Source organism: Gymnogyps californianus, chromosome 2, assembly GCF_018139145.2.
Source record: "Gymnogyps californianus isolate 813 chromosome 2, ASM1813914v2, whole genome shotgun sequence".
In the NCBI taxonomy this organism is placed as follows: Eukaryota; Metazoa; Chordata; class Aves; order Accipitriformes; family Cathartidae; genus Gymnogyps; species Gymnogyps californianus.
In genome coordinates, this window is record NC_059472.1 from 86460118 (window position 1) to 86477235 (window position 17118).

Below are 17118 nucleotides of genomic sequence, written 5' to 3' on the forward strand. Positions count from 1 at the left end.
TTCATTTTTGGGTACTTCTCCTAGTCACCATGATCAGTCAAAGATTATCGAGTGTGGCCTTGCAATAAATCTGCCAGTTCCCTCAGCGCTCATGGGTGCATCCCATCAGGGCTCATGGACTTATGGAGGTCCAGTTTGCTCAAGTATTCCCTGGCCTGATCCTCTTCCACCAAGGATACATATTCCTTGCTCCAACCTTTCCCCCTGGTCTCTGGGGCCTGGGATTCCTGAAGGCTAGTCTTGCTAGTAAAGACTGAGGTAAAGGAGACATTCAGTACCTCTATCTTTTCCATGTCCTGTATAGCCAGGTCCCCCATCTCATTGAGCAATGGGTCCACATTTCCCCTAGTCTTTCTTTTGTCTCCTATGTACTTATAGAAGTCCTTGTCATCATCTTTGACATCCCTGGCCAGATTCAATCCACTGGGGCTTTAGCTTTCCCATCTTCATCCCTTGATGCTTGGACAATGTTTCTGTATTCCTCCCAGGTTACCTGTCCTTGCTTCCACCCTCTGTATGTTTCTTTTTTGTGTTTGAGTTTGGCCAGGAGCTCCTCATTCATCTACACAGGCCTCCTGGCATTTTTGCCTGACTTCTTATTCGTTGGGATGGAACTCTTTTAAGCTTGGAGAAGGTGATCCTTGAATATCAACCGGCTTTTGTGGGCTTCTTTTCCCTCTAGGGCCTTATCCCATGGGACTCTTCTGAGCAGATCTTTGAAAAGGCCAAAATCTGCTCTCCTGCAGTCCAGAGTTGTGAGCTTGCTTTTCACCCTGCTCCCTTCCCTCAGGATCCTGAACTCCACTGTCTCATGGTCACTGCAGCGAAGGCTGCCTTTGACCTTCACATCCTCAATGAGGCCCTCCTTTTTGGTGAGTATGAGGTCCAGCAGAGCACCTCTCCTTGTTGACTCCTCAATCACTTGGAAGAAGAACTTATCATCAGTACACTCCAGTAACCTCCTGGATTGCTTGTGCCCTGCTGTGTAGTTTCTCCAACAGATATCAGGGTGTTTGAAATCCCCCATGAGGACCAGGGCCTGTGAAAGTGAGTCTGTTCCTATCTGTCTTTAGAGGCCATCATCCACTTGTTCTTCCTGGTCAAGTGGCCTATAGCAGACACCCACTGTAATGTCACCTTTGCCTGTCCTCTCTTTAATCCTAACCCATAAACTCTCCGTTGGCTCCTCTTCCATCCCCAAGCAGAGCTCCATGCACTCCAGCGGCTCTCTCACATAAAGGGCAACTCCCTCTCCTTGTCTTCCCTTCCTGTCTTTCCTGAAAAGCCTGTATCCCTCCCTTGCAACACTCCAGTCATGGGAGCCATCCCACCACAACTCCATAATCCCAACAAGATCACTGTCCTGCAACTGCGTGCAGATCTCTAACTCACTGTATTTATTCCTCATACCACGTGCATTAGTATACAGGCACTTAAGAGGAAAATCCCAGCATGTTGAGTTCTCAGAGAGGGTTTGGGGGATTTATCCACAATGGTGCCTTGTAGACACCTTGTGGGCACCTCAATTACTTAGGGAATTACAATTACATAATGAAATTTAACTGAATTTAATCATGTTTGTACTAAGACTGGGTAGGTAGCGATAATTAAAATATAAACTAAAACTTCTACCAAAGCAGCATATTTTATTCCCCTATCAGACTGTAAGATACCAAAATAACCAGATTTGGATATAAACCTTTGCACAAATCATACAGAGCATTACATGTTATGTGTGTATACATACAAGACAGCATCATCAGCCCAGTGAACTGTATTCCTCAACTACTTTTACTGGAGATGGAAAGCCCATCCTGATCTTCGCTGCTACAAATTAAGAACTGTACTCCATAGTAATTACTTTCCCTTGCAATGTTGCTGTTTTCAAAAATGTGTTCTGTGTACTACATCACCGATGAAAAATTATTTCTAACTTATGTGAACTCTGGCAATCATCTGATAGGCCCAGTTGATATTCGCATAAAGCTTCTATGACATTAGCTGGTATTTGTAAGACATCAGAAGCACTCTTTACCTAATCTCCCTTTTCCTAATTTCTAATAAAATATAGTATATCGGTTATGCTGTTGGTGTAAGGGTTTTCTTTGTGGTTGGCTGGTTGGGTTTTTTTTAAATCTCCTTGGTTTGGCATAAATTACTGTTTTATCATTTATACCCAAACCCTCTATTCTTTTTGTTTTGTCTATAGAACCACAGAGAGCTTTTGCATTCTCTTTTTTCCAGAATTAGGCCAGTTTCGTGAAGCTTTAGTTCTTGCCTTGTGCACTATTAGCTCCTACTTTCTTCTTTTGGCAGTAAAAAGAATTCTACACTATTCCTAGAAAACTTCTTAATTCTCTTTTATGGTACACAGTCTTACATGGCACTTGAAATAGTATTCCTTGCTCCTTTAATGACTTTGTTTTCTATAGCACGTCATTACCCCTTCCTAGCAAATACATCATTATTTCTCAAATCTCTACCATTATTCTTAAATAATAAGCCTTGATTAATCCCATGCAGCTCTTCTGAGTGTCACACTGCTCAGTAGTCCTCTAGCTATTACATTTATTTTACTTGGCTTTTACTAGACAATATGCCACTCCTGACACTTAGAGAATGGTCTGTCACATAACCTGACCTAACTAAAGAGATAATTAAGCAATCAGTTTCCTTATCTTCCAACTGTATTATTTATATAGAAGACTCATTATCCTTTTTGAATGACCTAAGACATCCTGCTGATTGCTAAAGGTATTTCTAAGTCTTCTGAGGAATCCTTTGTGGAGCTGGCATCCTCAGTAGCATCACTGTGTAAAAATGTGGCCATATTCCTGCACAGTAGTTCTTACAAGTGACAGATATTTTTAAAGTACAAAAGGAGTGGAGAGTTGTGTGAAATTTTGCAAGTAAAAAAATTAATATCAATTTACTAAAGTCCTGTATCTTTCCTGGCTCTGTCCCCTCATAGATGTATTTATCTGCTATTTGGCTATACCCGTTTAGCCTCTCCTGAAGCTCATATATTCTGTTTGTCACATTAATTTAACATTTCACAAGTACCTCCATTTCATTAAAAGTTTTCCTAAATTTTAGTAACATGGCCTGGAACACTGCATTACCCTACCTATCTTTTCTGTTTCCTTTCTCAAAATGGATTGTTTCATGACATTTCTTTAAATTCCTACTCTTTAAAACATAAAATTTATACAGAACGCTCATTTTTTCTCCCTGTTTACTTCACCTCTTACACAATTTCATTAGTAATTTTTCTCACTGTCAAAATTTAAAATATCAATATCATTTTTATCATTTAGTACTAAGCTAGATAATGTATAACCGTGATTGCCTAGGTAGTAATAGTTGTTAATTATTATATTCACTCCAAAATAATATTTCTTAAATATTTCTACTTCCTAAAGATCCCATTTGTAGTGGAATTAACAATCATAAACACGGACACTCAGAAATTTTAATTTATGCATGTTTTACATCAAATGCCATACCTCAAAAAAGGATATGCAAAAGTTCTTGTTGGAAGATGGAGTTCTTAATATAGAAGGAAGAAATCTTTATTACTAGTCCATGGCTCTGCATATCAAGTGTAATTTATTCTACTAATCACTATATTGTAGCATATGTACTTCTAAATTATATATAATTACAAAAAACTATTAGAACTTTTCAGGAAGAAAATCCAGAAAAGAATTTTCATGACATAAACCAGTTTCTAAACTAAATGGGAGGCAAGAGAGGTTGCTTCTTTATTCAGCTGTTTTTGAATGAGGAAGAGACAAAGTATTCTGCATGATCATCTCTACTGTATCATGCAGCCACTTTACAAAATACTCAGAATGGCAATCTTTCAAGTTCTTCTACAAAGTAGTTCTTTTGGTTTGGTTTTTTTTTTTTTTGCCACCACAGTTTCACCTGAAAATATTTCAAATCATCAAGTCCGACCTCTATTTCCAACCTTGTTGTCTTAATAAATGTTATTTGCTTGAGAATTATTAAGAAAGGACAACCATTCTTTAGGCAACAAAAATAAATCAGAAGCCACCAAAATATTGGCAATGAAGGACAGTATGATTACTCTGAACTTTACATCAAGAGGAAACTTAATATGTTCACGTCTTCCCACCACTGCTTTGAGATATATATGTAGGCAAGTTGAAAGGAAAGGCAGGCTTGAAGGAATGAAAGTTCAGAAGCAGAGAGAGCACCTACACTTTTACCTAAATAAAAATGATCCAAGAAAAGTTAATTCAGTGTGGGTCTGCATTGAGTGTAAAACAATAATACTAAATCCAGGTAGCATAACTGGACTGAAGACCATAGATGTGGGAAATAGAAGAAAGGCACAGAGTATCAGTGTAACCCAATGTGAAGGAACAAGGCTTTTCTACAACTAGAAAAAGGGGAACAGAAGAGATGAACAGAATTTCAATTGAGCTCTGAGGTTTTCTTCAATTTTTACATATTCTTGGAAGTATCCAGAATTTTTTCCCACAGAAATTTTGTGTGCCCAACCATCTGAGTCTTACAGTGAAGGCAGTAATCTTTGCAACAACGTAGTTTTCAAAAGTACAATACCATGAATATCCCAGAACATAATGTTCCTTCTTTCAGCTCATATTTTCCATCTAGATGCTTGCATACAGTCTGTTTGGACATGTCTTTTAGCTTGCCAAGCCACCTAACTATTTATTAGTGCCTTTCTAAGTTGTTAGGTGTGTTCAGACACGTAAGGTACCTTGCACCTGCGTTTCAGGCAACTGGATGGTCTGTGAATTGGACCTTTGAAATGAAAACAAGACAGCTTCTCTTCTCAGACTTGAAGAGTGTATGAACTCATCTATGGTTGCACTTTTAAAATTGCTACAGACCAAAATATTGTCATACTAGAAGGCAATTTTTTCCCTCAGTGATCCAGTCCTCCTTTAGCACTCCCAAGTAAACAGCTATTAAAAGACTCAGGAAACAGAAATAATTTAGTTTGAGGAAGTAACACTGACGAGTTGGACAATTATGTTTGTTTATTCCTGCAAACAAATCCTACTCTGCCAGGGACTTCAGATACATTGACTGTATAGCTACTTACTGCCTCAAAACAGAAGACATTGGACATTTTGAAAGAACTTGCCATTACAGCCTTTTTGGTTCAGCTTATTTTTAATTATCTTCAAAGACAAAACCACTCTTTTAAATATAAGGAAAACCTTCCAGCAGGAAGACATTTTAAAAGTGTAAACATCAACTTTTAACTTCTTAGAACTCTCTCCCTCATGGCTATTTTTTTGCAAGTCACCGATTTTTCCTCAGTATTACCCCTGGCTCTTCCTTGCTATCTGTGTATATAGGATATTTAAAAGGTCATCTGCATCTGATTTTGAAAAAAAATCAAGAGAGGAAAAAAAAAAGCCCTAAAGCATCAGCTTTTGAATTATTGTTGAAACTATTGGCTATTTATACATTTATCATTTCAAACAAGGTGTAGGTCAAACATTTCTAAAGCTCCCTTTTCTATTATGTTTTTTAGTTCCTTGAGTGAATGAATGTACTGTGATGAAGTGGACTCTACTTTTGCTGAGCTATGGCTTTGAATATAAATCATTTCAGTTTTATCAGTTCTTTCCTTTTTAGAATATCTTTTTGTGACAAGCAGATACAATTTTAAAATTGAAAAAGAAATTGAACTGAAAGGAACTGGAGAGTTCAGACTAAACGACTTCGCTGTTTCTTATGCTATTTTGGAGCATGATGCCATTTTAAGTGCAATGCATAATGAGGTACAAACTCTGAGTTTGGAAACCACCCAAAAGAGCTGTAACTCTTCTCTGTGAAGGCAGCAAAATGCATCTTACTGGTGATTTTACACCTACTGGAAGGATGCCCATAACTTAGACTATTTTCCCTCTAAATCTTCCCGACAACCAATCGATGTTATTGCACTTTGTGCTTGCACAGAGTGGAATTGTCCCTTTTAGAAATTAGTTTCAAAATGGCAGATCATTGCTATTGGGATTATTGGCGGGGGGGGGGGGAAGTCAAACATTTTAAAATAGTTTTCTCAGAGATTGAGAAAGGCAGTGGCAGGAAACCTACCCTAGTGACTAGTAGGGCCATACTGACCACTCATTCTCATTATCACTTAACTTCTCATCAAATTGATAAATGGCTTGCACTCAAGTATCACTATGTAAAAAAAGTAAAATGGAGAAGTCAAAAAATCTTCTTCACTCTTGTGTCAAAACTAGCAAGTTTTCATTAAACCGTTCATACTTTCCCAGTGGCTTGCATTTAGCATACTACCTTGTAGCACTGAACACCATTAGATGTAGCTTCCAGTTACTTGACAGAAAAAGAGGAAACCATATTCAGCTACTAGTCCCTACTCATATTTACATTAGTTTCTGAGTAGACTTGAAAAGTATTTGCATAAGGGGTAAGCACATGAAAGCCGTTAGATGTATGTAGAAAATGATGAAGTGAAATCCTCACACTATTTTGAAAGTGCTATTTGTGAAACACTCACAGCAGGTTAAAATTAAGTATGAGCATAGTGTATGATTCTACAGTACTGATATCTATTGACACATGGAAAAGGAAATAACAAAAAACTGTTTTAATATACATGCGCTAAGTATGTTATCATATAGGGTGCAGGTGCCCAGGTGTTCTCACCGAGGAGCTGCAGGGGTGGCCTCTGTGAGGAGTGGCCGGGGCTGCCCCGTGCTGGACACAGCCGGTTCCAGCCGGCTCCAGCGGCCCCACCGCAGGGCACAGCTGAGCCCCTCAGCCACGGGCGGGCGCCTTGGGGAAAGCCTGGGTGAGAAAGGGCAGAACGCTGCCTGTGACATATGATAGCAAATAGGAAATAAATTTTAGTGCTTTACCTCAGAAGCTGAACATACCAATAGTAGTATGTAAAAGCTGTGCTTGAAACAGAAATCTTTTAAATGCCTGCGAAGGGTCATTTTGGTCAGGAAGAACTAGAAAGTTCATTCAATTTTCAACTGATTAATAACTTTGTTCAGCAGAATTTAATGTTTCAAGACCTATTTCAACAAGCAGCTTCCTCTACTTTGCATGTCCTACAAGAAATGGCATGCAGTTTCAGTTTGTTTTCCTTAAGGGGGAAAAAAGAATAATGATTAAAACCACCTCATGTTTTTCAGGATCTATTGCAGCTTCCATGCTTTGAATTTAAATTAAAGACCATTAACTGTGTTAAACTTACGTTTAACAGTGTTAAACTTATTAAACATATTACTTATGTTCCTACAGAGGCCAAGGAAAAATAAGAACAGACTGTCAAATTAGTATTTGCTTTAAAGCTGAGCAAATAGAACTTTTAGAGATGATATCCCACTTCATTCACTATAACATTCACCATAGAAGTGAAAAAGGTCCTGGACTAAGCTTAGTGTTTTACTTCAAGCTATTTTCTACAAGCACATTTACATGTGCCTACCTAAGACATAGATATGTCTACCTAAGCAATTTAGTGTCTTACAGTTCTTTTTTATGTGGTTTGCCTTGCTTCTGTATTTGGACTCTTGTAGTCTCAGAGAGTGGTTTCTGTCTTATTGGGACCATGGTTCACTTTTTTCACCAGAGCATCACTTGCCATGTGACTCAAGGTCCTCTGGCAATTACCTATGTATGGATACATTATGAGAGCCTGGAACTGGCACAGACTTCATTGCCAGTGAAGATTTGATGCAATCCCAAAGCAGTCTGCCTGTTTGGTCTTTAAGGACAGATTTTAAGCAGAGGCATTCAACACATCCAGCATTTCTCCTTAACAGAACAAATACTGACACTGAACTCCCCGAGAACGGCAAAACTGCCTTGGACCATCTACCCTCAGCTCTGTTGGATGCGGCCTGCACTCCTAAAAAAAAAGTCTAAAAGGTCAATAATCCATTCCAGTGGATTTACATTCACTACAGTGGAATTACATTCACTGTAGGTCTCTGTTCTTCCTCACCCTTTCCAAGATTTGCCAGTCTAAAGAGGCAACTGAGAAAGCTCACTTAGGTCTTTCATTTACAGTGCCTTGCACATCTGAGCAAAATTACTGTCAATTTGGACACTGGGGATCATTCCCTTAAGCAGTTGGGTTGAGTATGTCCTCAGTATGCCCTACCCCAATGACTTAATCCCTCTTCCCTTGTTACCAGACAACACTTTTAAGAAACTCATATGCACAGACATCTGTCCAGGGCTGGGAATACACAGCCTTTAAACAAATATATCTGGCTTTTGATTCAGGCACATGACAACTGTGGCTTCTTCAGTCTTCACTAAAGAATGATGGATACTACAAAGCCTTTGCATTCCTCAACAACTGTCTGTTAATTCTGTCCTGTGTCATCCAGCAAAACCCAATGTCTTGTAGGGTGTTGTGGTTTAACCCCAGTCAGCAGCTAAGCACCACGCAGCCGTTTCCCCCTCCCCCTCCCAGTGGGGTGAGGAGGAGGAAAGGAAAGAAAAAAAAAGTAAAACTCGTGGGTTGAGATAAGAACAGTTTAATAACTAAAGTAAAATATAATACTAACAATAGTAATAATGAAACATAATAATAATAGTAATGAAAAGGAATACAACAAAAAAAGAAAGGGAGGGGGGGAAGGAAAAAAAACAGTAATGCACAATACAATTGCTCACCACCCGCTGACCAATGCCCAGTTAGTTCCCGAGCCGTGATCCGCGCCTTCCGGCCAACTCCCCCCTGTTTATATACTGGGCATGACGTTCCATGGTATGGAATACCCCTTTGGCTAGTTCAGGTCAGCTGCCCCGGCTCTGCTCCTTCCCAGCTTCTTGCACACCTGCTTGCTGGCAGAGCATGGGAAACTGAAAAGTCCTTGGCTTAAGATAAGCGCTACTTAGCAACAACTAAAACATCAGCGTGTTATCAACATTATTCTCACACTAAATCCAAAACACAGCACTGTACCACCTACTAAAAAGAAAGTTAACTCTGTCCCAGCCGAAACCAGGACATAGGGATACATCCAGTACAGTCGTTAACAAATAATTAATTCTTTATGGGAATAAAAACTTACTATTTAGCCAGGTCAGCTCTTTGCCACCAGTACCTTCTGCTGCTGTTTAATGAATCAAGAAGTCAGAGACTCCAACATACACTGAGGTTTCCAAAGGAATAGTCCTTTTGCAAACAAAAAGTATAAACCCTCCGCACACTTCAATTTAGAGTAAAGGATGAGTCTTTTAGTCATAAGTTTTAGTCATAAACTCCCTACTAAGCTGGATCCCAACAGAGTTTGAGAAAGAATTTAATCTCAGCACTCACTGAGAATCAATCAGCCTCCAGGACAATCTTACAGGAAGCTTTTGATGCCTCTGATGTTATGGAAAAACAATGGTTGTACCATGTGCTTTGAGAAGCCATCATAGTTCCTGTGTTCTGGACTACAAGAGGAGGTAGAAAAGAACCAGTCCTTCAAAAAGAAAAGAAATTGAAACATATTTCACTCTGACACTCTTGACCTGTGCTGAAATATCTAGGAGCCCACACATGTTCCCCAAAAGCAAGCTTTCATATCCTTGCCATAAATTGGTGCCTTAAATAACCCTCTTCACAGCCTATGTGTTAAGTTTTGCTGAGAAAGAAATAAATTTCTAAATGTTGTTGTCCCTCAAGTGACAATTCCACCACACTGCAGTATCTTCAATGAGATAAGATTTTTGAAGATACACAGCTGTGAACAACTTGCTTTTTGCATCCAATAGAGTTACACCAAAAAAATGCCAAGTGGAAACTGTTAAATGACAAGCTGTCCTCTTTCACCTTGGCAGCTGAGTCCTAGACACAGCAGATCACAATTCATTTATACAGTTTACAGAATATCTTTCCTCCCTTTCCATACTTCTTTATTGATCCCTGTCACAAGAATCTGCTCTAGCTGAAAATTCAACCTCTACAGAACTTCAGTGCCACAGAGCTGATTTCCTTCACCTGAAAGGGAAGGCATTTTATACTCAGTCAGATCTTCACACCAAATATTAAGCCTGCATATGAGCACTTTCAATTCAAAATCCTACTTTTCAGTCTCTCATGGCACCAAAGGTCTTTACAAAAGAAAGAGCTATGGTAGAAACACTCTGCAGGAATCAAAAGACAGAAGTTTTTAAAAGGGTTTGGTAAGTTTTCATCTGATTACTACAACTGCAACACTTCACTGGGATCTTTTTTTTTGTGTCCCACTTGATGGTGAACCCTTTGAAATCAAGACAACATGCGCTTTTGTATTACTCTCTCCAAAACCAGTATTTTTGGTAGCTGCTGCTTCAGAAAGAGAGTCCATTCAAAATTCCTGCCCAGGATGGTTTCTGGCTTTCATTTCTCTCAGGAAATTATTTTGTTTAATCTTTCCTTAAAACTGACTGTTTCTCCAACAGCGACAACTCTATGCACATCTGATCTTAGCTAATCTTTATCCTTCTATGTTGACAGAACATGGACTTTCAGGAAAATGCATCTTTTTACCTCTGATGTTACCAAATTCTATGTAAAATATTTCTCATTGGATTAAGGACTATATGAAGCAATACTAAGCAAGACTAACTTAATGAAGGAATACTAGCAATACTAACTTAAAACAGTATATTTAATTCCAATACATTTAACTAGAGTACAAGCAACATCTGAGGCTTCCCTACTTTACATCTTTCTGACTGGGTGGTAAGCTGTCCTGGGCTCCATTCACACTTTACGCCCTTGCTGAGATGTCTAAAAGCAATGCCACTTTTGGGATAGCTGTCTTTCAGTTCATCTAACATCTATCGAGTTAAGGATGTGGGACCCTCCTTCAGGTACCAATTCTGTGGTATATCATCCACAGTGTCAATAGACACAGTTACTAAAAGGAAAAGATAGGCTATGAACCAGTAACTGTTGTTCTTGAAACTGTGTCATGTATGCATATGTTGCTAATACTCCGAGTCCTTCCCTCAGAATCCTGTCTGCGTTGGGGTTCTCGAACTGAGAGGAACTAAGTGAGGTTGACATGTTCTGCTTTTTACACCATCAAAGATAATGAGTGTACTTAGAAGCATGAAATTATGAACACTACCAGGATAATCCTTTCTGGTAACAGTTCTAATATGGCACATGCAAAATTACATATAAACTTATGTGCAAATATATGATAAATTATCTTTTGAGATACTAAAAAACACTACAGTGTAACTAAGACCTTCAGTGACCCAAAGTACTGAAAAATTCATGTCAGTTGATCCTTTATGCAATAAAACTACTGTGACGAAAATTGACAGAAAAAGTCACTATCTATCTCATAAAGCAAAGTGGGAAAAATATCTGTAAAAATGAAAAAAATGGCAAGATCTGGCAAAATAATAAGGAAAGAAAATAAACTTTAATGTGGATGAAGAATTTATTTGTAAATTTATTTTTGAATGACTATGGATTAAGATACTGTTGGTACACAGTAGTACTTCCTTTAGGTGACAAATATTAGAGTATAATTTTTAGATTTAAAAGAAAAATGTTTTTTCTGGATATACTCAAAATAAATTGAAGTTTTTCAGAACAAGTTTGAAAATGTGTAATACTTTGTAATTGCAGCACTTTATTTGAAAAATAATAAATGGGCCTTGAAACTATATACTAACAAAAAGAAATAAAAATTATGAATCAGCTTTCTGTATGTTAAGAAAGAATAATAGAGCATACGTAGACTTTCTGCACAGAAAAAGACATAAAGGAAGTATTAACCATAACTCTAACCCCAAATATTAATAAGATGGCTTTTCTGATATGAGGTTTAAGCTTCTTTTTGAACATCCCTGCATTGTTTCTCTGAAATTGGGAAAAGTACTTTTTCTCAGAATTACTGTCTTCTAGTATATTTTTGCAAAGATAGCTCAAAGATAAATTGTGTAATACATATATAAGTCTGGTTTCCCACACTGCTCTTTTTTATGGCTTCAACCTTTACTAGAAACTACAGTTGTGATTGTTATTTGAGGTTCTGCATATACAAAATTCACTTATATTGTTCTGATTTCTACCCTCAGGATGCTGTGTATTACATGAAGGAAAGGATGACCATCCTCCTTTCTTATAATAATAATAAATACTGACCTGAAGCAACCAGTGAATGTCCGTAATCAGTCAATATGTACTTTGCCACCATTTCACAAGGATGGTTGACTTAAACAAGGAACTCTTCAGCTGTTACTGGATTACGTATCCCATTCATTTGTTGAACTTCATTTCCATCATATTATTCTAGTAGAACATTCTCAAGCTGACTTAAACAGTGAATAAATGAATGCATAAATTGCATTGTGAATTGTAGACACTGGTTTCAAGAGTAATGTGATATTCAACAGTTTTCAAGCTCCCTTGACAGATATATAGATGCAGGATAAGAAACAAGAAAAAATATATCAATCATAAGCTCAGAAAGGAAGCAGACGTAAATCACAAATCCAGATGAATCTGGTAGCCTCAGTTTTGGAATTTCTGTTGATTCTTTCACTGGCGTATTTATCATCTAACTATTATTGTCAATTTTAGAAATCATGGTACTTATTTTTGACTGAAACCTCTCCATGACAAACATTCTTTCCTAGTCATTGACCACGAATCATTGAGTTCTAACTTGTGCTCTTACTAGCTCACATAATTTCCAAACACCATCTCCAAACATGTTGCAGAGAAATTAACAGGAAGGTGGCGTTTTGTGTCACCCACCTATCCAAATCATTTTGGCTTTGGATAAAATCAGGTAAAAGGAAACATCCAGAAACATTTTGACTATACAACCCAGATGGCCTTTGGAAAGGTGAGTGCAACACCAGGGAAAAGAGATAGCTACTATAAAGTTTATGTACTACAATTTTAATAATTAATTATTTTTTCCTCTAATAATTTGATAATTTGGACTATCAGACTGTTAAAACATTAATTAGCATAACAAACAATTTTCAGCTCTACATATAATCTGTTTCCTTTTGCTTCTTTTGTGTAAAACTCTCCCTGTGCAAATACAATGCTATGATACTCTTCATTTTGCATGTATTTTCTACACTTTTCCCAAACTTGTCAGAAAATTACTATAGGGCAACTTTATATACTCAAGTTAATTTTAAATTTGCTTGCTTAAATTAACAATTTTTTTTCTCTAAGCAGAGCAAAAAAGGTGAAAGTGCAGTCTTAACTGCTTCTCAAGTTTCTTCTCAGTTCTGTACTCTTTATTTGCCTTTTTATTTACCTTTACTTATCACTTCCCATTTGCAAACACTTATTTTCTCTCAGCCAAAGTAGTTCTGTGTTTATCAACATCTCTCTCTCGTTTTCTAATGCAGATGAGTTAACCTATAAAAATGTTAACCCTCTTCCCTCTAAAGAGTCTTCCTTCACTTATTATGACTGTAAGAAAATTTTTCAGTAACGCCACTCACACTTTATGATTTGGGATCATAAACATTCAAAAACAATGCAATTAAAAAAAGTAATCAGCAGGTTTCTGAAGGAGCCTAAATAATTTGAAATTCAGGGTGCCCTGCAAAGCTATTTATTTCCTGGGACTTCTGGCAGCAATACACTTCCAAATACAATAGCATAGTGTTTTGATACAGTGACACTTCTTATTTTGTGGACAAGGTCAATTTTCATAAGCTATCAGTCTGGCCTGATCGGAGGAACTGGTCTAGATACTTTGGAACACTTGGGAGGCATGTCTTTACGCTTGATAAGTGTATGAAATAAATATAGGAACTATTTACAAGGCTCTCAATGTGCTTTGGAAATGACTGTATCATTCAAATGCTAGTGCTAAAATTACAGAGTCAAAGCAACAAATAAAAAGTGGAAACAAAAAGGCAGTTTACTCATTCATAAGCTTGCACTCTTAAATTTTTACTTAGTATTTAAATTTCATAAATTTTAATAAGCATTTCCTTTCTCAAATGCCCTAACATTCTTAATCCTTTCAAGAAACTTTTTATAATATAATGATCCCATGCACCAGGACGTGCTAGGGACCAACTGGCTGGAAAGCAGTTTTGCAGAGGGACCTTGAGGTCCTCGTGGACAGCAAGCTGACCATGAGCCAGCAATGTGCCCTTGCAGCAAAGAAGGTCAACAGCACCCTGGTCTGCATTAGGAAAAGCATCACCCAGAGATCAAGAGAGATGATCCTTCCTCTCTGCTCTGCCTTGGTGAGACACATCTGGAGTGCTGTATCCAGTTCTGGGTTCCCCAGTAGAAGAGAGATATTGAGCTACTGGAGAAAGTCCAGCAAAAGGCCACTAAGTTGATTAAGGGACTGGAGTATTTTTCCTATGAGAAGAGGCTGAAAGAGCCAAGACTGTTCAGCCTGGAGATGAGAAGGCTCAGCAGGGACCGTATTAATATATAAGTACCTGATTGGAAGGAGTGAGGGAGACAGACCCAAGCTCTTTTCAGTGGTGCCCAGTGATAGGACAAGAAGCAACAAGCACAAACTGAAATACAGGAAATTCCCTTTAAATATAGGAAAAACTTTTTACTGAGTGGTTGGTCAGACACTTGAACAGGTTGTCCAAAGAGATTGTGGAGTCTCCACCTTTGGAAATATTTAAAATCTGACTGGACATAGTCCTGAGCAAGCTCTAGCTGACCTTGCTTTGAGAAGGGGGGTTGGGCTAGATGATCTCCAGAGATGTTTTACAACCTCAGCTATTCTGTGATTCTGTGATTTTCAACAAGTCAGTATTTCTCTGCAGTATTTTACAAGTTCAAAACCATGTAAAAATGAAAATCTGGATTATAGAAAATGAAATTTCTGTGTTTATCACCAACCGTTAGTGTTAACTGGTACCCATTACCACTGACACTAACTTCCACTTTCAAGCAAATTACCATTTTGAATTAATTCCTTTTACCTGTTTGAATATTATTGTGGCATTATACATTATATATTTTTCAATAAATCGCATGGCAAAACATAAGCCTCAACTGAAAATAATTTAAAGGACGCTTCCAGTGTCCTTTATGTATGGATCTAGTATGCTATGCAGTCGTATGTGCAGTTCTGCTGACTTGTATGGCAGTTCACTTCCTAACCACCTCATTTCTATCACATGGTTGTTAATGAATTTTACTCACTGCAGTTTATTGAAATTCAGGGAGAGATAAAGAGGAAGAATATTTTTTCTTCAAAATAGGTTGCATTCTTCAAACATAAGTACAGAAAAAGAATGCATTATCTTGTATGAAACATGAAATATTCAAAGAGAAAAAGTTGAAAAAGAATTTTATAATTAATTATAAAATGTTATGTTTTGATACAGAAGAGATACTGAGTGGGCTGCTGGTAGGAACAATGTGCTAAAGCAAACAAATTTTCAAAGATGTCTTCATTTGTTTCATGCAAATATTTCTGAACAACTTTAAATAGCAACATTAATTAGTGATTCTAGCAGGACAAACAATATATAGATTACCTGGAAGTCTGCTTCTTACACATTAGAATAAAACATAGAATCCAGGGCTCTGTAGAAAGATGAGTAAACTTGACAATTATACAGAAATCTTAATGAGAAACCTACCTTGCCTACATACTGATAATCAGATCCTGTGTATTCCTCTAAAAGAAAAAACTGGTTCCACATCCATCCTCGCTTCTGGCGGTGAATTGCTTTTCCATCATTCCCTGATGCACGGCCTCCAAAGCTTTTGGGTCTGAGATCAGGAGTCCTTCTGAACAGCATTTCTGTATGGCAGGGATGCGGCAGCCACATCCAGAGCAGCAGAAGTAATAGGACTTGCTGTATTGTCATAGTTCTCCACTGCTGATGCTCTTCAAGCTGGTCAGCGATGGAGTCTACAGTTTTGTTTTTCTTGACTTGCTTTTTATGTCTCTAGTTGCTGATGCAGCCAAGCAGTTTCCAGCAACTCATCTCTGAACTGTACATAGTAACCAAATCCTGAAAGTAAACAGAAAAGAGACAATGTAAGTTGAAATGCATTCACTCCCTAGTGTCCAACATCCCTGCTACTGTACCCTGCAGATACAAAACATTATGACATAGAAAGCAACCTGCTTAGGAATATGAAGGTTATCCAGATAGGGAGAACACTGTGAATATGTTAGGTAACTGCTGTGAAAACACTTCCTAAGAAAGAGTGCCCTGAGATGACCAGCTATTTACCCATTAAAACCTTTCAATTTAGAAACTTCTAAGAGTGTTCTCTATATAGACTGGAGGATTAGTATTGCTGAAACTTATGCATTAAATACCACTGCCTTTGCTTCAAATGTTTTCCACCTGATTTGATTTACAAGAATTCCAGTGTTTTATTAATCTTACTATCAAGAGAACTGAAAAGCCAACACAAAGTAGTTTTAGAAATGAGGAAATGGTAAAACACCAGTTCTCCAGGGTATTTTAAATGATAGAAGAGAACATCATATGCATCAGAAGAAATACAACATGACAAGAAGCAAACTTTTAAATAGAAAAGGTTCTTGAGATGATCTTGCAATATGGAGTGATGCAAACTTAGCCTTAAAATGTAGGAAGTATTTTAAAAATGAGGGTCTGTTTCGCAAGTATCCTGAATAACTAATTTCGGAAAGTACTGAAATTAATCTCATCGTAGGAAGTGACATTGCAGAGAGAAGGCAAGCCTCTCCTAACTCCTCTGTGTTTTGTCTCCACTTCTTTTTTTGTTTTGCTTTGTTTTCTTTTAGTTTTTCCTTCTTCTGACAGAACGATGAGATGTTATTTCAGCAAGACAAATTTAGCCAGGTTCTCTTCACTTTACTTCCATCTCAGCATTTAAAGAGTAACACTTCTTGCTAGTGAGATCATTTGGTAATACTTTCCTTCAGTAAATCATGAAGACCTATGATTTGTCATCTTAATAGGGTATAGTTTCTGCAAATTTTAATCAGGGTGGTTTGGGGTTTTTTTAGCATGCTCACAGAAAACAAAATTCATGGATGGTGGTTGCAGTTCCTCATATATTCTTCCACATGTGGCACAAAACTCAAGTAGTAAAAAGCTTGGGTAGTCTTTTCTCCTCCTTTCTGATTTTGATAGATAAATAGCATTGCACACAGCAATCCCATG

At 37.6% G+C, this 17118-nt stretch overlaps 1 protein-coding gene across 1 annotated transcript in view; it reads right to left on the minus strand.

The window, feature by feature from the left end:
* The window catches only part of LOC127012547 (cadherin-10), a 69423-nt gene extending 53601 nt beyond the window's left edge, over nt 1-15822 (minus strand). The window contains exon 1 of the mRNA XM_050890711.1: nt 15592-15822. Coding sequence (XP_050746668.1) covers nt 15592-15822 — 231 coding nt within the window. The remainder of the gene's footprint in view (nt 1-15591) is intronic.
* Nucleotides 15823-17118: the final 1296 nt, after the last annotated feature.